Source organism: Enoplosus armatus, chromosome 23 (assembly GCF_043641665.1).
Source record: "Enoplosus armatus isolate fEnoArm2 chromosome 23, fEnoArm2.hap1, whole genome shotgun sequence".
Taxonomy (NCBI): Eukaryota; Metazoa; Chordata; class Actinopteri; order Centrarchiformes; family Enoplosidae; genus Enoplosus; species Enoplosus armatus.
Window position 1 is genome coordinate 3499622 of NC_092202.1, and position 27871 is coordinate 3527492.

The 27871-nt window shown below is 43.3% G+C and overlaps 1 protein-coding gene across 1 annotated transcript; it reads left to right on the forward strand.

Annotated features, from left to right (window-relative positions):
• The first annotated feature begins 13290 nt into the window (after positions 1-13290).
• Positions 13291-27685, forward strand: LOC139305917 (actin-binding protein WASF3). The gene is made up of 10 exons (XM_070929865.1): positions 13291-13423; positions 15904-16038; positions 20647-20800; positions 21563-21680; positions 23122-23190; positions 23749-23793; positions 24924-25057; positions 25649-25948; positions 26559-26974; positions 27528-27685. Exons 1-10 carry the CDS (start codon positions 13291-13293, stop codon positions 27683-27685), a joined length of 1662 nt encoding a protein of 553 aa, XP_070785966.1.
• Positions 27686-27871: the final 186 nt, after the last annotated feature.

Sequence of the window (27871 nt, forward strand, 5' to 3'; positions counted from 1 at the left end):
GCCTCCAGCCTGTTCTTTGGCCTCCTCTTTGAACCAGATCTGGTCGATTTTTAAACGTTTCCAGGTGAAAGGAAGTGGGATTTGATTGTATTACTCAGACAGATCTCTTGCCTTCCTTGGATTTTCCCTCGGACACATGTTTCAGTGCGTCTCGTGGTGGCTAATGGTTTGAATTAACTCTGAAGATACACAGCAGCCTCTTCAGGGTGCACTCAGACTGAGTGATGTGGCCACTTAGAGATCCACTCCGGGGCTATTCATAGTATGAATAACCACCTGACACATTGAATAGAATCTGTCTTTCAGGAGTTTTCCATACAGTGTATTTCACTCTGTTCCCTTTTGAAAGATGTTAAAGTTATAGAAAAATGGTTATAGTGAAAGCCACTAAGTATAGAATTGGAACATTTCTAACTGATGCTGTAAAAATATACACATAGAGACTTTAAAGATTCAATACAGAGTTTAGTTGAGCTTTGAAATTTGGAGCAAAGTTACAGAGGTTATAGCTAATGCAGAAATGCAAGAGGATGCATTACACAGGTAATAGCGTAACCACTGAAAAATGTCCTTAAACTGTATTGACCTGTTGCATGTTAACCAAGCTTTTCCATGTGCATGAACTCTGTCACGATATCTATTGCCCAAGTCAATTTATTATAAACTTGTGCATCACAACTCTCCAGGTACAGACAGGAAGGGGAAACTATTCGGCATTATTGCTGTCAGGAAATATATATTTTCCAAAGCACTTTGCCTCTTGCCGCTGGGAACGTTGCCAGGCTGCGTTTCCCCCTGAATTTGCGGAGCGCGTCATCGTTCTTCCACCTGGTCGTCTGACCTCGCTGCTTCATCTGTGTCGGCTTTTGTTGTTTTACTCTCGGTGGGATGATGCAAAGTGCAAGCAAGGCCAGTCTATTGACGACGCATCGGCGTGGGTGTTACACTGCACAATGCCACTGATCAGCTCCCTGCGCACCTCCAATCTGCTGCTGTGTGTGTGTTTCCTTTTGTGTCTGTCTGTGTATGTGCGTGTTGTGCCTTCTTTAATGCTGCTGTATGAGATTTATTAAAAAACAAAACGCACACACACACTCTGAATTCTCTCCCTCAATGTCCACGTCTTCATCTGTTATTTCTGCCCTCACATTTTCACGCCCCCCACCCGAGGAAGTCGGTCCTACTCAGCAATTTCCAGGCTCGTTCATTGCCGGGGTGATCGATAAGGCTGCCTAGCCGTAGTGACTGTTGCTAGGGGCAGTGTTTGGGTGTTGCTGGTGGTTGTATCGATGAATCCATTGATCCAGCTCTGACCCCAGGCGTCAGTCTCTGGCCACAGGCCTCAGAGAGAGTGGGTGACTGAGTGTGTATGCTGTGTTAACTAGTGACTAGCTAAATTGAGGGATATTTAAGTGGGAGCTTGCATGACCACGTCGTCAACATGGTACTTTTATTGATTCCTGTGGTGAAACTGATCTCTCTTTCCTGCATCCACAGGGAGGTCAGAGGGCTCCAGCCTTTAGGGTCCACTTCCTTGCTTAGAGGCAAAGTGGATGCTTACAGATGTGAGGGCTTTAAAACTGAAACCCCCTTATAGGGCTTGAATCCTCAGGTTGTCTCACTATCCACTAGCGAGTCCATCTGTGCATAAACATTTATCTGTATGACGAGGATCCAAGTTTCTGAGTCCAGACTCAGTTTATAAAGACCATAGTTGGGTCTTTGTGCTCTGCTCTTCTAGCTTTTTTCAATGTGAGAATTTACTTCATTCATTTCGTTTTATATCAGTGTAAACTTGTAAACTGAATATCTTTTGGTTTTTGGACTGCTGGAATGCAATTGCAATGCAACTTTAAGCTTCAGTTTTTGATGCGTGATGGGCATCACTTATTAATTGCAGCCCTGCGTGTAATCCCATTAACCAGAAATCATGCAACATGATGTCATTGAACGCCACAAAGCAGGCTTGTGCTCACCAGCCCGTCCGACTGTGGTGCTTCATACCACAGGGACCAGAAAAGTAAGTGGAAGACGTAACCCTGGCGAGTGAAGCTTCCTCCCTCACTGCTGCTCGGCAGACAGCTTGGATTTCGCTCAAGTTTCAATTCCTCACATCCTGTGAGCGGAGAAGTGTGCCGACGCTGCGGCAGGATTTCATTTGGACAAAAAGAGCAGATCTGTGTGGTTTCTGTGACTGGGGGTGGGACACTCTCTTCCTTTGCTGTAGTGGTGATTTTTGACTTTTGACAGGTCTGTTTTGAATAGATAAGGTACTCAGGGCAGATTGAAGTTGTCTCGCACAAGTGTCGAGGAGGAAATCCCAAGTCGTAGTTTGTCTGTGAGCCTTTCATAAAGAATTAAGTGATGGGAAACTTGTCCGGGGAGTACGCTTTGGAATAGTCAATAAAGCTGCATTCATGGGCTGCCTCAAGGCAAGACAAACACACACACCTCCTCGTTTGTGATAACTGTGGCGCTGCTCCCTCTAAAGCTCTTGAAGATAGTAACGATGTAATCCATATTAAAAAGAGAATTTACAGTTTAAAACGGTCCGTCAGAGATTTTGCCGTATGATTTCTACCCCGGCAGCTCTCCCTTTAACATCTCTGGGGGTATTAGGCAAGTGTGGGCAATGCTGCCTATTTAATGACAACAATAGCTTTTTATATGATTTTAGCATCACTGTGATGAAGTGCTTTTGATTTGTCATGTTTTTACTCATTGAGTGAGCAGAAAGAACGAAACAGTAACTGACTGATCTTTTTCAAGGTTTGCTTTCAGTAGCTTGTTAGCTCACAAAGGTTCATGCATGTTTTTCTGGAAATTACATTTTTATAAAAACATGCAAATGTGTGGATTGTTTCCAAAGCAGAACCCAGCTGTTTTTAATGTAGAAGATCTATTTTGGCATCTTTACCAGCCAGCAAGCCTCTCAACAACTCTTTGTATCTTACTGGTTTCTGTGTCAGCCTCTGTCCTGTCCCACATCCCCAGTTTAAACTGGGAGCAGGGAATCTGGGACACTGTGGCACATCACATCACAGCTTTAATGTGACCTGTTCATCCCAGTGCCCAGGCCCTCCTGTCCACTAAACCCACACCAGTAAACCCAGTTTGCTGTGTGTGTGTGTGTGTGTGTGTGTGTGTGTGTGTGTGTGTGTGTGTGTGTGTGTGTGTGTGTGTGTGTGTGTGTGTGTGTGTGTGTGTGTGTGTGTGTGTGTCAGGTCACATGGTTCTGCCGGATGACTTGTTGCAATCGTGCTGACGCCGACACATTTAATTGTGAGAGACGGGGTCACAGAGGGGCACGAGGGGAGTTCTCACAGCGTACACACACACACACACACACACACACACACACACACACACACACACACACACACACACACACACACACACACACACACAGATTGCATTCATTCTGTGGCTGACCTGTTTATTAACCACATTAACAGAACAGAGTGGAATAAAATAGCTGTTTTGTGATATTCAGTATCTGCAGCTTTGACCTGTTTAAGGTCTTACAACTTTAACGGACCCATACAGGTATAATGTTTTTGCATGTTTAGCCCTTTAACTTACTAATGCTTATCAGGGATTCCCGTAATGTTTAATAGTGGGGGCGCAGCATCTCACCTGAAGTAAAGAGTGCCTCCACTAACTATTACACTTTTATGAAATATGATATTAGGCCTATTAAGCAAAGGCTTACACAGCACCGGCCACATATTTAATGAGTCAGGTGATTTTTTTTAAACTGTCATCTAGTAACTACATTCATAACAAGATGAGATGCATCACAATCTGTCTGATTCAGCTCAGCCAGAGATGGATTGATCAATCACACACAACCGCAGGTCTGACCCAGATTTTGCGCAACAATTTTAAAAAGATCAATATGGCTGTCAAAAATGAATCTTTCTGAATAACTTTCTGTCTGCACTTCTGTGCCTCTCGTGTGTGCTGAAGTAAAAAATACCCAGTCAGCAGCATTTTAGTGAGCAACTCATCTTCATTATGGACTGGCTTAAACTTGATCCAGTGTGGCAGAAGACATCGTGTTCTGTAGTATTTCTGATTCAGTGTTTAAAAAAGTAAAAAAAAAACATCTTCATAAGCTTTGAGATAATTGGTTTCTTTTTCTAACAATACGATATGAAAATCAACTTGCAGGACATTCATCACAGCAAACAGCTAGGCATTTTTATTTAAGTTGTGTTTCTTTACAGAATATCTGTTCAGATGTCAGGCTGTCCTTGAATGCACCATCAAGGACAATTTTGAATATGGTCCCTGAATGCGTCCGTATTACAGCACGACCATAACATAACATCATCGATGGATTACCTACAGATTTATTTGTCCTCTAGGAACCAAAAGAAAAATGGTTGGCTCCAATATAAAACATACACGTGAATGTAAAGTTAATGAGCTGAAACAAGAAAGCAGGGGGAGGCAGGTTTAAATCCAGGTTTTATGGGCCCGCACCTCTCAGTAAATACAGATCCTCAATACTATCATAACAGCTAGGTGACACTGACTGCCTGTTATTTAATAGAAGAGGCCAACACAGAAGCTCACTTGAATAGTGAGTTGTTATTTTTTTGCCTGGCACTCTGTATATTAGTGGTAAACCCCACCCATGTGATACACCAAGTAGATAAAAACAAATACCACTAATGAATTGCAAATACAGTTTGACTATCAGGATTGTGTGTGTGTGTGTGTGTGTGTGTGTGTGTGTGTGTGTGTGTGTGTGTGTGTGTGTGTGTGTGTGTGTGTGTGTGTGTGTGTGTCATTGTGCCTTTGCCTCTTTTGTCTCACATGTTTTATTCACTGTTCATTAAAGTGGCTGTTTCATAACACTTCATCTGCATTCACCCTCAGCTAAGAGCTACTGTAGACACACACACACACACACACACACACACACACACACACACACACACACACACACACAGGAGGAGGAGACGAGGAGATGTGTTGCAGAACTTCATTGCCTCAGTGTAAACTCTCTTCCCTCGCTCTCCCAGTCCCGCTCTGATCACTTCATTATCCAGCCAAAAATGAAAATACTTCCAAAGAAACCATGACAACTCCTCCTCAGAGCTCGCTGCTGCTTCTCCCAAAAAAAAAGATAGAGAGAGGAAGCAAGAGGCAAGCGTAAAATCTCTCGTCTCGTCTCCGCTCCTCTCTCGCTCTGTTTTGCATAATTTGTTTTTAGGGAGGATTAGTGTGAAAGTGGGGGTTGGGGGCGGGTGCCATCGTAATTGTGATCATTTTGTACAATGGCTCCTCACCCAAGAGCATCAACAAATACAGACATCAAAGAGAGAGAAGCTGGAGTAGGGCAGGGGCACGAGGGAGATGGAGAGTTTAGGATGGAGGAAAAGGGGTTTTAAGAGGAGGAGAAAGGAGGCCAGAAGGAGGCCAGAGTAGGCGTGTATGTGTGTGTGTGTGTGTGTGTGTCGGGGGGGGGGGGGGGGTTGGTGGCGATGAAGCTGTAACTGAAAGTCGTGGCAGTTTAAATTTAAATGATCTCCCTCAGTCTGGTTTGAGCAACATCAAACAAAAGCGGTGTTCTGCCGTTTTGGTGATTTTTTTTTTTTGTTTTTTTTTAATGCGATTTTCATACAGCTGAGAGGTCGCTGCAGTCCTTTTTTTTTCTTCTTTTTTTTAAACATTTTGTTTTTATATCTGCTTTGTTCTGTTCTTCATTCGCCGATGCCTTTTTTGTTAGCTGACATTTGGCGGACGACCAAGCCGAAAGCTTCCCGGGCCTGCAGAGCACAACCAGAGAGAAATCCTGACTCGGAATAAAACATTATCTCTGTTTCACTGTGTTCTCTGTTGACTCACTTTCCTGTTTTTTCAGGCCTGGATTTACAATCCTTACCGTTACACTACATGGATTTCAAACTGTTTGTCATTAACTCTGTGGGGTGCCAGAGAAGTGAGCCTTACCTGATCCAGGAAAGCAGTGATTCAAAAATTGTCTGTCATGAAAAAGACCTTTTAAAATATTTTCCTGTGGCTTTATGTAACACCTAAGAGGATGAAAACAAAACATATTTTGCAAATTCTCACCCATTAATATTCAGTATTTTTGTCTTGGGGACTAGCAGCCTAATATATTATCAGTATGTTTTATAATATGGTCTGTAAAAGTATTAAGTATTCAAGTCCCCAACTGTTCTTTAAATAGTAGATTTAAAGCCTGGAGTTTTAATTGCGGATTGCATTGTGGATTTTATATTTGATTTAAGGGGCACTGCACTGATTTCACACATGGAGTTCAGTTTAGTCATCAGCAGGCGTACTACTCAGTCTATGAAAACAGTTGTGTGATGTTCTCCGTGGCTGCGTTACAAACTGGAGGTGTTGGGTTTGAAGGCAGAGGGGGAGTTGTAGTTGCATTGTGGGAAATGTAGGATCCAGTGGTTTTGGAGCTTGCCTCATACTCGGGACTAAAAGTCGTGATATCTCTGCCTCCGCCTCACATTTTCACCCCTGGTTTTTGAAATCTGTCTTTTTTGAGTCCACCAAGTTTGTGGAAGTGCAGAACTGAAATGCTGGAGTTCCACTTGAATACTTTCAGCAGCAAAGAGTGATTCACCAGCAAGGAAGTCTGAAAGCTGTATTTTTTTTTAATAGGAAACGCACATAATTGTACTCGGATGAAAACCTTGTAAATTCATTTGACTGGTTATCTCTTAATCTCTGATCCCTTGGGTAAAGCCTTTTTCAGAAACCTCTTGATATGCTAAAAATGCATGAATTTCAAGATGAAAAACAAGGCAGTTTTTCTTTGAAGTTCCTGAAAAGTTAGAATTGGTTTGAGGTACCAGGTTTTCATGTAAACACAGGAAAATCACAAATTACAGCAAATGTTGAGTTGCCTTCCAAAAAGCTATACATTTAAAAAAAGAAATCCCTCTTGTAAACTAGCACAAATGAACCAACTGAACTAATCAACACATCACTTATAAACCTTTATGGCAAACAATATCCTAATCTACAGTCTGTGTCACAGCACACACAGTAGAACCCTCCATTAAGCCTCGATTGTACTGCTGCCTTTAATTCATTTACATTAACAAGTGACCTAATAACACTCTTAATTATACATTCTCCTTCCAGTGTTATTCATCCATAAGCTTCACTTCTTCATTCACACATGAGCTACGCTGCTTGTGCTAATTAGCCTGCATGTTTTACACTGTACTGTCAGAGCATTATAGAGAGGACACAGGACAGTGGGGTGTATCTGAAAGGGGACAAATGCTTGTCACCTTTACCTCTAAATGAATTATATGTGATCCAGTGACAAAAAGTTGTGTGTGCAGTGCAAGATTTGAACGAGCTACTGTCTCTAATGGCACAAAGGAGTAAAATGCCCCCTGTAAAGAATGAATGAATGAATAGATACATAATTAAAATAGCTATGAAGGTACAAAATTGTAAATAAAACAGATATGGTACAGGCATGTTTTATTTCAGACGTACCACCCCAGTGATGACCCATGAGGTCAGTGGTATTGAACATATGGAAGCCTTCTTGCAATGATTTCTTTAATTATAGCAGCATGACGGCGTTGTCGTGTGAAAACTTGTAGGTAAACCTTCGCTGGTTTTAATTCTACTACTACTTTCAACAGCAGTGGTTAGCCTTCCTTCCTTCAGAAAAGCTATTGTGCAGCTAATCTTATATAAGCTGCACGTAACCCCTTGAAATATACATGCTTGCATATAGCGTGTCACATTAGCTTTCATACTCATTTATGCATTACACAGCACCAGCTAGCTGTCACATTACAGCGAATATAACTCCCTCATGCAGTATATTATCTAATTATATCATCATAAAGAATGCTTGTCATTATCATTAGTTACTGTAGAACGCTAATTAGCTGTGATTATACGGGTCCCTCCTATGGAGTGGGAGGGGAGGGCGGGATGCTACAGACTGAGGCAGACTTTGCTCAGTGTAGCACAGTAGGAGAGGTGCTTGTGTGTGTGTGTGTGTACTTAAGTCTATATGGCCGAGCAGACAAAGCAGTAATAGCATTAGCTGACCGCCTGCAGGAATAATACGTTTGGATAAGGACAGTAATTAATACGTCTCCCTCTTTATCTGTCTGTCTCTCACAAACACACAGTCCTCTATATGAAGCAATGCACATGAAAAGTCAGACATTATTATTTATGTGCCCAAAATACATTAAAAATAGTACCAAGTGGAGTTTAAGACCGGACAAAATCTATCAGCATGCCCCCATGGGGAGATGTTTGGGTGCAACACCCAATCTAGGGGGATGTTTGGCCCAACATCTCATCATATCCTCTCAAACAAGCTCCTGTCTGCTTCGGATCAGAGGATGAAGTCTTATCTGATTACAACTGTAATTATACCCACAACCATCAAAACATGGTGAGGAGGAGCAGAGAGGAAGATGTGGAAGAGGAGTTGTTAAATGTGTGACAAACAGCCTTGACCAAGAGGCAAACTTTGGATCGTTTCCCAGACAAACACATTAATCACGTCATGGCGTAACCTGCCTGCAGCGGGTGTAAAAGCATCCTTGTGGTTAGAAAGTTGATCCTGTAATGAAAAAATCACACGGTGGATCTGCGATGAAACTGTTGTGTCTTGCCACCCTTGTCATCGTGTCTACCTGGGAATTCACCAATGGAGGATTGACTTGATGTTGCTGTGTTGTATTAATGCAAGACGGTACGAAAGCATGAATAAATCTTTGCGTTTGTAATTTCTTTGAGTACCAGCTGTAGTATGTAGGCAGGGAAATACAAGCGAACCATTAAGGATCGATACCACCCTCGTATCTGTGATTTTAAAAATGAGGCTGCAGCCAGCAGCCGCTTAGCTTAGCGTAAAGACTGGAAACAGGGGGAAACCTGGCTGCCTGGTCCTGACCAAAGATAAAGAGATCCACTAGCTAAGCGTCTATTCTTTTTAAGAAAGAACAGAAACTGGCAGCTACCTTTTTGAAAAAGACCAATCAAAGTCAAAGCACTGAGGAGAAACTGGTTACCATTTTCATCACAAGACCTCCTATAAAATCCCTCCACTTTCAGGTTCCTGAACCATTGTGGCTCATAGATTTTGCTAAGAAGTGGTGACATGACGTTACGAAAATGCAACCAACTCACTGCCGAAATGTAACTCACCTCCAGACGCTAGCAGCCGACGGCTAACACCCTCTGACGGGTTCATTCGTGCGACTGCAACTTTTCTCTGCAGTGTCCTCAAACAATTTCATCCTGTCATGAATCTTTGATTTAAAGTGTCCTTTCAGAGTTTGACTTCCTGAACTGTTAGACAAGATCCTCTGTTGCTATTTCCAGTGCTGCACCCTAAACTCTCCTGTGTTGTATAAGTGCAGGTGTCAGACTGCAACAAATCCTCTGCAGACCTGCTTGGATTTCAAAGTTTCTAGTTTTCACAGGGATGTCCACCCTTCCTCTCCACCCTGTCTCCTTCCCTCCGTCTCTCTTTCACACTATTTTCGGAGTAGCAGCGAGCTCCACTTTTGAGCAGTGGAGTGGATTCCTCAGTGCGTTACCATGACAACGTCCCCATGGCTCCACGACACACTTTTTTTTTTTTTTTTTTTTTTTGCTCCTCTCCTCTTTCTCCTCCTTGTCATCTTGTTAATTTTCTCCCTCCCCGTGGTGTCTTCTGGTCCCATCTTAAGATGACTACATTCAAGGACTTTCAGATGGTCTTCAGCACCCTGAAATACGTCATCGTAAGACTCTCAGTAACTTCTCTACGTTGTTTCATCTACTTCTCATTTAATGTGAAATTTATGTTATATTTATTACAGCTGGCATTAAAAAAGTAAAGTCAGTGCTATTTAATGAGATCAGACTAAGATGTCAGCGCACAAATGGTCTGATCTGACACACAGGGGGTGTTGGGAATGAAAGTGACTGTCTGGCAGGACAGTTTGGTGCTTTGGTGTGTCTCACGGTGGAAGACATCTGATTCTGTATGTAACACGCCTCTCAATGCCCCATCACAAAGACTTGCATGACTGTACGGATCCCAGTAGGGGACATTTATGAAGTTCTCCACAACCCTGAAGATGAGGATCCTGTAAAAATACGCTTAAGGGATCTCAAAGATAAAACAACGTTTGTTCGACAGCCGAAACCTGAAGTATCTTCACATATCTTAGTCTGAGTTTAAAAGAAAACCATGTTAGATCCAAGCGCGATCCATAGTGAGAGTGTGAAGGGTACATTCAGAACAAGACTAGTGGCATGAAGGTGATAAATTATGCTAAATTGAGAGCTTGAATTATTAAATTTTTAAGTTGTTTTTTTTCCTCCGTGACACCTCTCGGGCTCCAGGACTGTCGACATTCCTGACCCAGAAATCCATCTGATCACCTTAATCACATTTACACGTCTCGGAGGTTGTGAAAGACTGTATAACGGACCATAAACGTAATGCTTAGTGTGGCATCACAGAGAGATCCATTCATTCCATTTCATCAACCTTTCTGAGTTTATAATGTAGAACATATTTGTATTTAAAAGATGACGAATAATAAGAAATGTGCCTGAGCTCGTGAAATGAAAATAAAACTAAATTTGATGGTTAGCTGTTAAATTGCAGGAAACATTAAAGCGTTGAGGTAATGTCTTTTTAATCCTTTGTCTCAGTGTCTTTATATCAGGGGTGTAGCACACCAGGCTGAGGTTTGCTATTTGCCCTGCAGCTGACCTGAAAGGGCTTGTGTGAGGAGAGTAAGATGGGGTCAAAATGCAGTGTGTGTGTGTGTGTGTGTGTCAGAGAGAGGGAGGATCCACATCATTTCATGCTTGTAACCCTACATACAAACCCAGACTAAGTGGCACGCATCCTTCACACACAATCCCCTGTTAACTTGCATTAAACACACACTCACCGACAAAAAGACACACCCTCAGATCAACACAGAGACGGGGAATGCCCACTCGGTGTTGGACACTGGGGAGTTGGAGGAAGAGATATTCACCCTCAATGATTTATTAATGAAACCAGACAGAGATGGAGAGAAGATCTAGAGCGAGAATACACGGAGGGAAGCGCAAATGTGGGGAGGGGTCGGACAGATGAGACAAATAAGAGATGAAGAGCAGCTATTGAGGCGGCGGTGGAGGATGAGGAGGAGTGTGCATGTATTATTAAACAGCCATGGTGTTAGATTATTTACAACAGCTGAAGGAGGGGTTGGATGTTGGCTCACACACACACACACACACACACTCTTCAGACAAGTCGGCGCAATCTGAGGTGGTTTGTGTAATTGAATGTCAGAAGCTATTAGAGGGAGGAAGAAGAGCGGGAGAGAGAGACGTAAAGAGGACAAACTAGTCACTTTTTATTAAAGTTGGCATGTGTGGTTCAGTCTGGACAAACAAATTAAGGAGCATGTGAACACACACACACACACACACTTTGTTTCTGATAAGTGAGTAAATCCGTTTTAGGGTTGACGCTGCAGATGGTTGTTAGCATGTCTTTTATCAGTCAGCTTCTAACGCTCACTCACATTTTGGCAACGAATTCACTTGTTTTTGTTTACCTCCATTGTCTCAGCTTCATTCCTCTCATCTCAGAAATATGAATTGTGCCAGTGATTATATTAGAAGCGTGGGAGAGAGTGCGAGAATGGCACGTTTCCAGAGCGCTGACCTGGGAACACACACACACACACACACACACCTCCCACATGCACATATGCACACTCTTTCACGTGCACACAGCGAGAACACACAAAAAAAAGTTGCACAGACTTTTGATTCGAGGCACACAGACACACACACACACATGCCACATGCACACACACACACACACACACACACACACACACACACACACACACACACACACAAAATCATGGCCCAAAAATAACAAGCGTGTCCCACATAGAGAGTTCACTTCAAACTGAGAAGAGCCGAGCAGTTTCCTCTCACGTGTTCAGTAGCGCTCACTCTCACTTTTATCCAACTTCCCTTCCTCACTTTGTCTATCTGTGTCGGTCATGATCATTTTCTTCAAAGAGCAGAGTAACACTACAGCCTACAGAGACGGTTTATTGCCTATTTCTGGTCTGTAATCTCATTGTATAACTGGTAACTCTTTCCTGAGTTTTTATTGTATTTTAAGGTTCCTGTCAATTTGCCCAACCCAAGTAATCCCACTTAGTCAATAGTTGCATATTTCAACCCAAAGGTTGCACAGTTCAACTCAGAAGTAGCGTACTTGAATTAAAAGGTGCACACATTTTAACCAAGAAATAGCAAAAGTGAACAGATTCTGGAGCTTTTAGGAGAAGATGAAAGGTTCAGTTTGCTGACCGAGACTTCTCTTCATTCTCTTCCTTCATTCTTGTGTGTATGTTCTTTATTATTATTTGGCAGGGTATAGTTATACAATGTTAGCGACATGCACGTGATGTATAGATGTATAAAAAAATGTTGTCTGTATTTTAGCAACCGCTACATGCTAGGTGTTGCAACGAAACAATGAGCTAAAAGAGGCTACAAAGCTCCATAGAGCTGCAGAAGTTAGTGTTAATTCCTCATGATTTGGTTCGATGTTCATGTTTTTTTCTGATAGCTGAGGCTTTTCTTGGCACCTGGCTCACATCATATGACATACTGGATCTATATGCAGCCCCTCCCTTGTGGCCTGGCCATCGCACACTGACACAGTCTTTCATTCAGAACACGTTCTCTTTCTTCTCTCACACTGTCTGTCAGCTGCTCTCTATCACTCTATTATCCTCTCATTCTGTCCCTCTATCCTTCACTCTTCCTCTCTCTCTCATCTTCCAACCCTTCACTTCATCTCTCTTTGTATCCTCTCCCTCTCTCTTGTGGTTTCTCTGGCCACAGTTGTGGCTCGTTAGCACCGTTTAGAAACTTCTTTCTGGCTCATTTGGCTCTTGGCTCGTCCCAGCTGCATTGACATTAAGCAGTGTGATGAGCGACTGCGCCCCACGGCGGACATGACACCTCCGTCTCCATCAGGACTCACAGCTGAGCACCAACCCGTTTTTTTCCTCAGCTCTCTTCTTCCTTTCTTATCTGTCAGTGCGGCGCTGTAATGTTGTTAATAATGTACTCATTTTTCCTTCAGGGAGTTTGAATAATGAGCCACAGCGTCTCACAGATATAGATAAAACGATACAGGTAGCAGTGATGGGACGGCTGATTCTCACCATAAACCAATCATCTCTCTTCTCTCTGCCGTTTCTTCAGGAGTAGACCAGCATGCCGTTGGTGAAGAGGAACATTGAGCCCAGGCACTTGTGCCGTGGGGCGTTGCCGGATGGGGTGACCAGTGAACTGGAATGTGTCACCAACAGCACCCTCGCAGCCATCATCAAACAGCTGGGCAGTCTGAGTGAGTATCCTGTGGATGTTCCTCTTGATGATTTGCACATACAGTATAGTCATTTAGTGAAAATCATATCAAAGTAATGAATTTGTTAAAGGAGAAGCAGAAGTTTCTGTTCACTCCTTGTCTCCTTGTCTTGAGTGATCGTGGATTTTAGCACTTCGCGTTATGAGGCAGGAGTCGATAGTACAAATACATATTTTGAGTAAACGGTAAACTTATTGTTTGTTAATAAGTTACTAGCACAAGCCTGGCCGGCTAGCGAGTTAGCGGTTAGCTCACCAGCAAGAGTAGTTCACCAACTAGCCCTGCGACTGAAGTCACTACGTCAAGACGCGTGTCGCTTGTATGCTAATGTGCTCACAATGACAATGTAACACTCTGATGATCAGCAGATAATGTTTACAGTGTTCATCATCTGAGTTTAGCGTATTAGCATGCTAACATTTGCTTCTGACTGACTAACATTGCCGTCCTTAGAGCCACGCCACTAGTATGGCTAAAAATACACATTTGCACTTAGCCATACAGCTAGAGACCAGGACTGTCATAACTATCTGTACACTTGATTTAACTACACAGACACTCAAAAGGAGAAAGAAACTCCTACAAAGCACCACAAGGGCCAGGTGGCCCTTTCATGTAGTGAAGGAGGTCTACACCCCATTAGGTCACATGTGTGTGTGTGACAAATGCGCCAAATTTGTCGTGAGCAATCAGATCCTGATGTGTCATCCTTAACAATTTAAGTGCAGTCAGACTCAAAACTAATGCATTCAGAGCTACGTTCATGAAAACGGATCACTCGAGATGTGTTCAAGTGTTAAGTGTGAACAAGGCCACATGTTGATGAGATGTATTTCAGCAGTTGTTTGCTGAGAGGAAGGAGTGAGCATTAAAGGCAGACATTGTGCTGTTTGATGGAGTTAGTTTGAAACAGCCTGTTTTAAAAAAGAAAAAGGTGGATTTTTATGAAATCCAATACACGTAAAGCCAAAAGGCTCGCTGTGATTCAGCCGTTAAAGTTGACCTTACAGTAAAAACACAATCAGATGAGTCAGTACTCTGCAGTTCAGTGTCCAGAAGCATCATAATACACGAACATAACACACCCCATGTTTTCGCCCTGAACAGCTTGTTGGAAACCAGCGTAGTTCATTTGAAAGCCATGCAGATATCCAGATGTTTTTTGGGGTGTGCACAGCGTAAACTACTGTATGCAGGAAAGAGATCATTCAGTGGAAATGTGGAGAATTAAAAAGGCTGTTTAGATTTGATGAACAGTTAAATTAAATTCAGCGACAGCTCACTGTGAATGAGTGAGCGCTCTGCCTCTGCTCCATCTGTCAAGTCGTGGGCTGAAAGACAGAAAGACAGAAAGAGAGAGACATTGAGGGTATGCAGCAGGTGTGTGTGTGTGTGCATGTTGGTTTAGAGGTGGCAGTGTTATTGAGGAAGGCTGCATTTCTGCATCTCAGTAAATACATTTAAATATTTGTACCTCTCTGTCATGCTCACACACTCGCAGACAGAAATGTCCTTTTAAGTATTCTGCACGGCAGGAGGCAGCCTGTCCTGCTGAGACAGACTGAGGGGGGGAGGAAGAGGAGGAACGGCATGGACTGACCTCCATCTCTGTGAATTTCTCTTCTCATACACCACCTTTTTTGATCCGGCTATTTTTGGACAATTCTTCCCTTTTTCTTTTTTTTTTATTCGGGCTGTGTCACGCTGAGAATTGTGGAAGTCATAATAATTTGTGTTGCCCACAAACCTTTTATGCCTGAAACATTTCCAGCGCTGTTCGACCACTTGCATCATTCACACTGTTGCATCACAGTCTGATCTGTTGGCCACTATGCAGCTCCACTGCTACCGTACTGTTTTCAGCAACAAATATACAGGATCTAAAACATACTGCAAACACATTCAACATATTTATCAGGCCTGAAAGATGCACAAGCACTGAATGTGAACATAGCTGTGTTTTGTGGGATGAAATGTTCTAAAATGAACTCTTACTAGCTTTTTGTAGAGCTTTCAACAGTGTCTCTCTGCCTTCTTTAGCTATTGGAGATTGCTAAGGTGTTAACACGTGATCCAAGTGTGGAACACCTGAGCAAGTTGCTTTTGTTGAACAAGGCAGTGAGATTACAGTCAAAAGCTCTGGGGAAAATTCCAGATATAGATCCCAGGGTGAAAAATGAATTTCTGTGCAAGCTGTTCCACAGGGTACCATTCTTTTAATGAAATACATTTCATTTTCGTGATTGATTAACACCTAAATAAATCTGTAATGTAATAAAATGTACGCCACGATATCTGCTCCTTTTCGAAAGAATGAAGTGTCGTTTTCCCTCTCAGTAAATATTAAAGATCAGGCTGAGCTCAGCTGGCGAATGTGGAAGTGTGAATGTACGCTGTTAACTTTCCCGGGATGAAAGAATATTGTTAAACCTAACGGTGTGTGTGTGTGTGCGTCTCAGGTCGCCATGCAGAGGACATTTTCGGAGAACTGTTTAACGAAGCCAACAGCTTCTACCTGAGGATGAGCAGCCTGCAGGAGAGAGTGGACCAGCTGGCTGTGAAAGTCACCCAGCTCGACTCCACTGTGGAGGAAGGTAGGGACACTGTGTGTGTGTGTGTGTGTGTGTGTGTGTGTGTGTGTGTGCGCAGATGTTTCTCTTTGTGCAGATGTGTGTGTCAGTGCTTTCCCCTCAAACCAGCTTGCAGCATTTTAATGGCTATGCTGATGATTTATTGATAAAAGGTCTCTGCCGCTGTCATATTATTCTGTGTGTGTGTGTGTGTGTGTGAACAACCTGTTCCTTGTTTGATGTCTGTCTGCTTTATCCTTATGTCACTATCTCCATATCCATGCGTGTCTATGTGTGTGTGTGTGTTTGCGTACCATCTGAGTGTGTTTAGTGAACAAAAAGACAGAATAAATACACTCATGGCTACATTTCTAAAAGGCTGTTACACTCATTGTGTGTGTGTGTGTGTGTGTGTGCGTGTGTGTGCGTTTGTGTGTGTACGTACAGTGTGAGTCAGAATCATTTTCTCCATCATTAAGCTTTTCAGTAACACTGAAAGTCAATTCTTTTAATGCGGTAATTGATAGGCCTGCACACACACACACACACACACACACACACACACACACACACACACACACACACACACACACACACACACACACACACACACACACACACACACACACGGTCACGGTCAGACTGGGCTGTGATTACAGGAGGATTTCAGTGGCTGACTACGGTGGCCCCAGAGGCTCAAACTGAACTTTAATGTGAGACGTGAGAAACCTCGTGTCTGGTGCTCTGTATTCGTTCTGTCTCCATCTTTCTCTTCTCTCTCTCCCTCTTCCATCTCTCCTGTTACCAACCATCCTCTCTTCACCTCCGTCACTCTCCACTTCTATCGTCCTCACTCCTCATTTTATTTTCCTCCATTCTCTGTATTCTTTTTCTTTCTTCCTCACTTTTCTTTCCCTTTTCTCTTTGTCCATTTTCTCCCCACATCTCTTTCTATCCCTAACCCCTCTTCACTCTTTCTCTAATGTCCTCTTCTTCTCTCCCTCATCCTGCCTTTCTTTATTTCCCCTTTTATTCTATTCTATTTTTTTCCACTTCCTTCGCTCTCTCTCTCTCTGCCTTCTTTTTTTATTTTCCTCACTATTCTCCCCCTCCTTCTTTTTATTTCCAAAACCCTCACTCTTTCTGTAACACTTTCTTCTTCTCTCCCTCCATTTTCTCTCTCTCTTCCTCCTGTTTCTGTTTCTTTTCCTCCATGTTTTCCCTCTTCTCCCTGTTCATCTCTCTCCCTCTCTCTCCCTCTTTGCTGATACTGCCTAGTCATTCTGCAGCACGGCGGGCTCAGACAGAGAGCGTCAGATAGAGGATGAAAAGGAAAAGCTCAGCAGTCCTCTGTCTTATCCTCCTCCTCTCTTCCTCTCCCACTCCTCCTCTGCCTCCCCCGCTCGCACTCTTTCATCTCCTCTCTCTTCCTCTTGTCCATCTCCATGCCTCTTCCTCCTACGCACAAGTAAATTGGTCTGTCATCCATTTCCTACCACACATTTCACTCTGTCATCTGTTACTCTTCCTTCCATCTCAATCTCCTCACTCTTCTGCCTCTTTCCTTCATTCCTGCCTTCTCCTTCTTCTCTTTCCCTCTTTGTCACTAACTCCGAACGGGCCGGCAAGTGACGCCATGAATGTTTGATGAGATACAGAAAGAAAGAAATAATGAAAGGAAGGGGCAATTAAAGGAAGAAATGAAGGAAGGCACAGTGAAAGATGACATAGAGGGACAATAACCGGAAAAGGGAAGGGAGGAAGATTGAGGCAATTAAAGGAAGACGGAGGGAAGGAAGGGAGGCATAAATAATGGAAGGAAAGAAGAAAAAAGGGACTATGAAAGGAAAAAGAAAAGAAGGAAACAAGGAAGGAAGGAAGGGTCAATGAGAGAGAGGAAGGAAGGAAGGAAGGAAGGAAGGAGGGGAGGTAAAGCTTATCAAGTTGTGCCTGACTGAAAGCATTTTCTTTTTTAAAGAAATAAAATAGGATAAAAAATAGAAGAAAAATTAAACTTGAAGTTAACAATGTTGAATCAGCCGGATCTGCCTGGTTACAAAATGTGCTTGACATGTTACATATTATTGATCAGCGTTTAATCAGTAAATAGGTTTATAGCCAAGCGTTCTACATTTCCAGAGGCTCACCAATAAGCACTCATCTCATTGGTTGTTGAGTTTAAATCTCTGCTAGCTGCTGCTAAAAAAAAAAGCTAATTTATGTGAACTCATGTGAATGTGCAGCAGAGCAAAAGAGAGATTGTACATCGCGTCCAGAGAAGCACATTTTCACGTTCATGTTCGTGGGAAAGGAATGACACGTCAAACCCAAACGAGTGACAGAACATGTATTAAGGAGCCCTTTAGAAGTATTAGTCATTGATCTAATATGCCTGATATGTTTCCTGTAGGATGCTGCACATCCTTCCAGACATTTAAATGATTATTAAACCATCCACGTAAATTCACGTAATGTGGAAGTCAGGCCACTGCAAGCCATGTCAGTCCCTTAATCAAACTCTTTAATGCATTAATGTGGTTATTAGCAGTAATCAACGTATTTGCATGCTTGTTAACGTGCAGAGAGAAGGATGAATGTTAAAATCAGAGTGCAGGACAGCGATTAGAGACGGAAGACAGGGAGGTAGAGGAGATAGAGAGATGGAGTCTGTGCATGGTTAGAGAGTGTGTGTGTGTGTGTGTGTGTGTGTGTGTGTGTGTGTGTGTGTGTGTGTTAAAAAAGAGAGGGAGAAGCTTGAGGTCTCTTTGAAGATGTGTCTGAATGAAAGTTGCATTAGCTGCTAGTTTTGTGGATTATTCATTTGGCCGCGGGGACAGAAGCTTAGGAAGGGAATGATCAAACACCGAGCAGACAGGAGTGTGCTGTGACTGCAGAATCTGCACACACACACACACACACACACACACACACAGATCAAACAGCCAATCGCTCTTGAGTTTTTGAGGAATAAGTCTTTGCAGTCAGAGGTTAATAATGCTGTTGATAACGTACACACATATATACAGTACAGACAGTCAAGAAAATCACTGGTAGGAACACATGTCACACTGACACAGTTTAACCTTATTACTGTACATACTGAGCCGATGTACACTGAACCTGCCTGTGTGTGTGTGTGTGTGTGTGTGTGTGTGTGTGTGTTTAGCCATCTGGTAGGTCCTGGATAGCATTGCAGTACTGTAGTGTTAAATCTCCTGTGGGGTTAAGGGATTGACACACATAGATTCAGTATTTTCTCTGTCTCACACTCTCCCTTTCTCTATCGCACTGTCTCTCTCTCTCACACACACACACACACATACACACACATTCTGGCTCCTGTTACATGTAGACAAATCATGTTATCACACAGTCCTACACACTGCATAACACACAAAGCATTTGGAGATTTTATGCGTGCCAACACACACACACCTTCATCCCACACATAATGTAAGCACATGCACACACCTCTTTTGTTGCTGCAGTGTGTTGTGTGTGTGTGTGTGTGTGTGTGTGTGTGTGTGTGTGTGTGTGTGTGTTAAGCCGGTGCAACAAGCTCTAAGACTAATCTGCCCCTGCTGTCCTATTATCACCTTCTATGTGTGTGTGCATATGTAAGCTGTCTGTATCATGTGTTAGTGTGTCTGCACGTGTAGTGTGTGTGTTATTGTGGGAACTGACGAGCACATAGCTGCTGTTTTTACTGTCGTTCTTTCATTTTTCCCAAATTCGTGTGACCGAAACCTTGAAACCTAAACTGTTTGAATTACAGCAAACATCCTGGAATTATTTAGTTATGAGGGTGTTTTTGTCTCTAAACTTTCAACTTTACCTCATAGTATTTGATCTGCTGTGCCTTCGTAAGCATTTCCCACTTTCCCAGAATGCCTTTCAACAAAATCCATAAACCCATAAATCCCAGTGTCCAAGCCACAACCTGTTCTGTGTGACTCCATCTACTAAATTGTTAAAATCTAATTTCCTACCTTTGGTTGTTGAGACCGAAGACAAAGGAAACACAGAGAAGCGTGTATGCTGAGTTTATTGCATTGGGAAACCTGGACAAATGAATAATACATTGCAATATAACAAGATTTTGTATATTTGATCTGCCTAAGAACAGTTTCCTCCGCTGTAAATAAAAAGATGAAAAATGCATCTGAAAAATCTAATGTCTATAATGTTATTATAGAAATATTCAAATTAGAACCACTCAGCTGACTCCGCAACAAATAATTCCTTTGCATTAATATGAAATCTCTCTTCTGGAAATGTAAAGTGTGATTTTATTTAATCTTTGACTGTTTCATGAAAGATGAAGCTGACTTTGGTGTCATGAAACTGAAGTTAACGGTGTTACGAACAAGAGATCATGTTCTCTTCCTTCATTCCCTACAAATCCTGACTTAATTCATGTGCAGCAGAACTGAGAGCAGAGACCAGAGGACAGCGCTGCGCATCCGGGATTGAGCTGCTAAGCCTTGAAGAGTTAAAACATCTGTTTTGAGGGATTATGTTGTCAAATACTGTAACGGATACACACCAAATAATTCTGCCAATTTGTTTTCGGCCTAATCAAGTTTTTTTTTTTTTACTAAATCCTCATTTAAAACTCGTTGTTTTCTCCAGTCTCCCTGCAGGATATTAACATGAGGAAAGCCTTTAAGAGTAGCACCATCCAGGACCAGCAGGTGGTGTCGAGGACCTCCGTCCCCAACCCTGTTGTGGAGATGTACCATCGCTGTGACAAACCTCCTCCGCTCAACATTCTCAGCCCCTATAGGTCAGTAATTCAGCCTAACTGTATTATATTGGTGGTTTAAGAATCTGTTTGGGTTGCGGAGTCTCGCCAATGCTGCAAATAACTCTTATTTATTTAAGGTGGTAGATTAGTAGAAACTACTAACTACCACTAAATTGTGTGGGGTCCATTTAAGTACAAATGACCCAGAACCTACATTACTACCTGGCTAGGATCACACAAGTAGTTTGATTAACTGCAAACTGTTTGGATTGTTATTTAAGATAATAATTGTTGTTTTATCGTGGTTAGATGTGTGAGTTGATCAAATTCTAGCACCATTTTAGCAGAAAATACCCATGTAGCCGAGAATAAGGACAGAAAAGGTCATCAGCACGCTTCAGCTATTCAGAAAGGCCAATGAAAGAAACACTAGAGGTATAGATGCTAGCAGACCAAAGGCTAGCTAGGGGAGTTCTCTATCGCTCCCACTTAATTTAAGGTTATTTCTCATTGGGCTACATGCTCCGTCTTCATAGATAACAACAAGCCAGTCACGATTAAAAATCATTTTCTGTCGTCGGGATCCCAACAAACCCCCCAGTCTGGACACACTTCCTGTGGTGATTAAATTAGTATCATTTTTGTATTGAGTCTGGTGTTCAACACAGATCAGCCAGTTAAGGTCCTTTAGCTCCATTTTCTGTCCATCTTGCCCCCAACTCAAATCATATCTATCCCTCCCACTTACAGCTCTTCACATCTATCTTTTAACACATTTCCCCTCGCTATCTGTCCATGCAGGGATGACAAGAAGGATGCACTGAAGTTCTACACCGACCCCTCGTACTTCTTCAACCTGTGGAAGGAGAAGATGCTTCAGGCCACCGAGGACAAACGCAAGGAGAAGAGACGGCAGAAGGTATGGGCGTGCTGGTGGAGTTCAGTTGTATGTATATTTGTGAGTGCCAGTTGGTGTGATGGCATGTTCGTATGTGTGTGTTTGTACATATGCTGTGGGCTGGCTGTGTGTGAGGGAGTGTGACGAAACAGTAAAATAAAACTCATCCTCTGCTTTGGTTCGCTAATCTATTTTTTCCTGCCTAGTTGTGTCTTTATTTATGCTGTTGTTTCATTTTATGCATTCCTATCTCACTGTACTCACCATTTAGCTTTGCTTTGTTGTGTAATTGGTTATTGATACAGCAGCAGTCGGGCGGGCTCATTATCCAAAGACGAATAAATGGCCAAAGGGGAATACGACTTTAAGCTGTTTACGTGTTGCGCCATATTCACATAAATGAAATGAGTCATAAACATATTTATAGAAAGACGTAGCTCACAGATAATATTGCAGCTATTATTTCACAGAAGTCATTTTGAAAAGAAAATTAAATCAAAGATGGCTGATGTTTCATTTTCAGGGTCCCGGTATTGTGCACTATATACACATATATCCATGAATGGCAAAAGAAATACGTTCTAGGTTTATGATGCAGTAGCTCTATATTATAGAGCCTGTGGTACATAATTAGGGATTCATGCTTCACATTTTGTAAGAGTTGATCGTGAATATCAAAACCTTTTTGCCAAAAAAGTACAGTTTGGATAGCAGAGGTGATGTTTTGACTCTAGATAAATGTTTTTTAATTCAGTTTTATTCTATTGGAGTTTAAACCAGTTTGACTTAGGGATAGTACACACTGTATTGATTGGGTACTAAGTGGCTGAGCAGCAGGAGGATCAACTAATCAGCAGGGACTCAGTTGGCACCCTTGTGGGCTAATCCAGCCTCGGGTATTTGTTCAATCCAAGGGGGAACAAATGATAACTGTGGTTATGATCATTTTCGACAGTTCAGTCTTTTCCAGTTAGTTCTGTCTAAAGGTTTTTTCAGCAGTCGCTATGTGTTCACTTAGACCAACATAATTGACGTAGAGATGTAAATATTTCAGAGCTTTCAGTTGATATTCTCTCCTTCAGCGCAACAATCATTTTTCAAACCCCTGAACGTCTGCTGCTGTATGTGTTTGCTGTCAATATTTCTGTTCAATTTAATGCTGCTCACATTTTTCTGTTCCCTCCCTTCAACCTTCAAACTTGGCAGGATAAAGTCCCGCTAGGAACAAAGTAGTTTTACGTTTTCACTCTTGAAAAAGTAACAGGTTTGAATACCAGGGGGGAGCTCAGCTGCAGGAGGATGGCTCATTCCTCCTCTTTCTCTTCCTCCTTCCTTTTTCTAATTTATATATAGAGTTACCTTACCTTCCCAAGCCCCCCCCCCCCCCCCCCACCCTTCCTCCTCCTCCTCCTCCTCTGCTCAGTCTAACGCACCAGCTTGTCTTTCTCCCATGTTTCCATAGGGCTGTCCGGCCCACCCTGACAGGCCCCACTCCAGACAGGCCCCACCCAGGAGCCCCCTGTCCATCTCTGTAAGACAACCCCCGACCCGACCCCTAACCTGCTCTCGCCTGCCCCCCCCTCCCTCCCACTTTACCCCTGCACACCCCACTAACACCATTACACACTCACCTATTATTATAGAGGAATGCGTGAACTCAGGTAAGACACTCAGACGCGCACACACACACACACACACACACACACACACACACACAAAACAAGCCAGTGGTTAAAAGACACAGATACACTCGCACCCTCCCCTTCTGTCTGTGTCCATGTGTGTCATGTTGCGTTAGCTTGCCACCTCACCCTCTCGCTAACCCTCTGTGTTTGGTTTGGTTTGGTTCCCGTCTTGTGTTCCAAGACGTTTTGGCTCTGCCGTCTACTTGTGTGTGTTGGTGTGCCTAATAGTGGCTGGTTGGTGAGTAGACTAGTGTGTGTGTGTGTGGTTGTGTGAATTTACCCCATGGTGAAGGAGCTGGTGATGGGGGTCCTGTTCTCTTCCTCTGGCCCAGAGAAGTCAGAAATCAATGACTAAGTTTCTTTCCACGCTTGTATTTATCTGTCCTCGTCTGTCTCTGTTTTAGGAGCAGCAGAAGCAGGTTGAGGACCCGGGCAGAGAGGTGAAGAAGGTCGGTGAAGATTTGTTTTTATTTCCCTCTGACACTAACATGAAGAAGTAAAAACTGCAAATTGGCATGAAGTTATAGCTGTGATCAGTGGATCCTCTCACATCCAGGTCTTTCTCAATAAATTCAGTTTTGGTTGGAGTATAAACTATTCAACGTAAGAGGCTCATGAGACAAGTGTGTATGGAAAATATTTCTCTTGAATGAAATGTGTTAGCAACCAAGCTAGCTAGCCTGCTAACTGGCAGATAGCAAGCTTGACTGGCAAGCTATTTTCTGGCTGGTGCGAGTACTTTACCGTTTAGTTTGCCAGCCACAGTAGCTTGCCATCAAGCCCCACAAGAAGTCTGCCAAGACCTTTAATATGCGTCCTATGCTGGGTGGTGTTTTTAGCATTTAGTGCATTGTTTTAACCTTTTTATGCCCCATGAGCACATTTTTAGGTCCCAATATTTACGACTGCTGCAGTTTAAGCTATTTAATTTAGTTTTATTTATTACAAGCAAAAGCTACAGTATTCAGGCTTCATAAAGTTAATTTGGACATGCAGCACATCTAATCTTACTTCTGTTTCATTCATTACTGCTTTACACACTGGTGCTACACATCAGCCAATGGCGATACATGTACTTACACATGCGTCACCATTGCACCAGAATGGACTGAAGAACTGAGTGAATCACAAAGGTGCTATAGAGGAAACAAATGTGACGCAGTGAACTTGGTGAACTCACCTTTTTTATGAGTGAAATTGAAGAGAAGAAACCATTGCCAGTATTGAGAGCACTTAATCACTCAGAACCATCTTCAGTAAAAGTTTATTAGAGCAATTTCGTTAAGTAAAGACAGTGAGACACTCTCCAGTGCCTATTAACACGGTCTCTAATGGCGGTGTTAGAGAGGTGCAGCGGTGATAATTCTCCAGACCACAGGAAGTGAATGCTAAAGTGATACAGTAGCACTACAGCAATCTTTTTACCACATGTAGTCTTTTCAGTTTAAACTTTAACACCATCTCTTACACTATCAATTAGGTAATAGACTTGGTTTGTCGAAGATGTCGCTGTCACATGCATTGTTAACTGTGAGTACAGTAAAAAAAAAAAACACATGTACCTTTTACCTTTTTGAAGGTGCGTAAGGCTCGTAACCGGCGTCAGGAGTGGAACGTCCTGGCCTACGACAAAGAGTTCAGACCGGACGCCAGGCTCACCCCCTCCCCTTACCATGGCATGTCCTCAGAGGGCTCCCTGTCCCCTGATAGCAGGTAAACACACACACTCAAGCTTTCCCTCCATGTGTGAGGTTTTCCTCGAGGGTCCCTGTTGCCTTGTCACAATCTAGCCTGACAACACATGTGCGTCACTGTTTACATGTAGAGCTGTCTCTCCCCAGAGCCAAGGGACATCAAGACTTGATGTGAGTGGTTGACAGAGCCTTAAAAAGCTATAAAAAGTATTTAGTGTGCAGGTGTTACACACATTTAAGCACATACCTGTAAACTGAGATAGATGTTTAAGCAGTAACATCCTACCTGCTGTGTTGTTGGAAGCTCTATGCTGCCCTCTTCTGGAGGAGGTGATTCATAAAGAACATAAATGACTATATTAACCCAGTTATGGATTTATTTTTCTTTCTTTAATTTTATACCTCTTGGGGAGCTTCTGGAAAATCAGATTGTATTCAAGTGTTATTTATTTTAAATATTACAATTAATGAAGAATGTAGCAAAATAGTGAAATGCATAAAGAAAATGATTTACCGATTGAGCTGTAGCTATGAAGGAGAGAAGCCTTTATTATACTGTATTGAAACCATTTTTACTTAACTGACCACCCACTCATGTTGCCTCCAACAGGTCAATGGCGTCCGACTCCTACCCAGCCAGCCCCAATCACCCCTCCACCCAGGCCCCCAGCGCCGTCCACCCCACCGACCACCACGCCAGGGACCACCTCAGCGCCGCGGCCCAGACTCAGTCACTGGATCGGGGCCTCAGGCCGGCCAACCAGCCCCCGGCCGCTGGAGGTCCCGGGGCGGCAGGGAGACATGTGGCCTCCCTGGGCAGGGCCCCATCAGGACACGGGGTCCAGGCCGGTGGAGATCCAACGGTTAATGGGCCGAGGCAGTCAGTTAAGGAATACCGGGCCGGGCACGGGTAGGTTTTCTCATTTAGATGAAGTTTTATTTTATGTAAATGTGAATTAATTTGTCTCTGTATTTATTTTTTTGGTTTAAGTTTTATTTTCTACTATTTATGCAACCTTTAGTGTTGTTTATGAATAATTGAACATAGGGGCAACCAGTGTATCGATGTTTTAATGATGATTTCTCCCAGTTCAGGCAAGAATAAAAGAATCACCTAAAATGTCAAAATAGCTGAATGTTTAACAGATTTCTATTACAATCTCAGTATTTTCAGTCTGTGGAGGATAACTTTTACTCTTAGTTTTGAAAGGTGTGCAGTTGGAGCTCAGCAACAGTCCAGACCACAGAAGAATTGTCTCATGGCTTTTGCTTTTTTGTAGTCTGATAGCTAAATGAAGTGAAACTTGATCTTTAAACTATAAAGGCCAAACTGATGTCAACCGACTGCTGCTTTGAATGCTAAAATGGAATTGTCTCATCACCAAAATGTCTCGCCATGACTTGACCTAGACCCGATGCCCATACAAACCACCGATGTGAGACTGAAATCCCACATTTACCCTCAATTTATGGGCAACAAAATCACTTTTCTTCTTTCCTCTCCTTCTCCCCCCCTCTAGCGGCCAGCCCTCCACCATCCCAGAGTACTATATCCCACCCGCCCCTCCCCCTCCTCCCCCAACCATCCCCTCCGCCCAGACTGCTTTCGACTCCACCACAGTCCCACCCTCCGCCGCCGCCTCTGCTGTCCCCCCCACCTCCTCCGCCCTCTCCCGCCCCTACTCCCCTTCCCCTCCTCCTCCCCCGGCCAACTATGTGCCCTCCCCCGCCCACCCCCCCTCGGGTGCTCCCCCTGCCGCTCCTCCACCTCCTCCACCTGGAGGCCTGCAGGGGCTACAGGCTCACCCGTCGCCACCGCACGCCGCCGTCGGCCAGGCGGCTGTGGATGCAGCGTCCGCGGCTAGGAAGTCCACCATGCTGGGGATGATCCCGATGAGCGACGCCCGCTCCGACCTGCTGGCCGCCATACGTAGAGGTAAGTATGTTTTAAAAAGTCAAAGATCAAGATTAACTTTATATTTAATACCGTATGAACAAGTTATTCATGTGGTTTGCTATTGGACCTTTTCAGTAGTAGAAGTATTGTTATTGTGATTTAAGTGATTCAAATCCAGATTATACCACAGTCCTCAAATGCCTTCACACCGCAAACACCCAAAGAGTTTGAATTTGGGAATTTGATTTTACTGATTTAAGGTGAGTTTACCTTCCCTTTAAGTAAACTGAATACAGTAAGAACAGAATTCATTCATTAAGATCAGTAAGCGGTTGTTCTTGTACCAAAGAAGGCTGAATTTGATCATCTTTCATTAAAATGTCTCTCATTAAAAGTGTTTTCACGTTTATGGACACTGAAGCTCACGCTGGTCCACCATGTGTGTGTTCTTAAGGTAGTAAGGGATGAACTGACCACACATTACACCTGACCGCCGTCGTTGAGCTGTTGCCGGGGACCCCAGACTTTCTAGTCACGCCCCTGCTCACTCTCTCCTCCCCTCCCCTCTACATCCACCCTTCCTCCCCTCCAGGTATCCAGCTTAGGAAGGTGCAGGAGCAGAGGGAGCAGGAGGCCAAGAGGGAGCCCGTCGGCAACGACGTGGCCACCATCCTGTCGCGCCGCATCGCTGTGGAGTACAGCGAGTCCGACGACGACTCCGAGCTCGACGAGAACGAGTGGTCTGACTAAAAGATTTAAAAAAGAGTGAAAGACGGGGGCTCGGTGGGTGGTGGCGACAGGAAACAGGAGGGGGAGAAATATTGACACACTGAGGTGGAAAGGAAGGGGTACTTTAACTCAAATTCAATCATACATACATACATTCACACACATACTTACGCCTGTTGCAGCCTCTCTGAGCATTTAGCACTTCTG

Coding starts and splice junctions, on each gene's coding strand:
- LOC139305917 (XM_070929865.1), top strand. CDS start 13,291: ATGCCGTTGGTGAAGAGGAACATTGAGCCCAGGCACTTGTGCCGTGGG. Junction 21,681..23,121: donor AGGAGAAGAGACGGCAGAAG/GTATGGGCGTGC, acceptor ATGTTTCCATAG/GGCTGTCCGGCCCACCCTGA. Junction 26,975..27,527: donor GCTGGCCGCCATACGTAGAG/GTAAGTATGTTT, acceptor CCTCCCCTCCAG/GTATCCAGCTTAGGAAGGTG.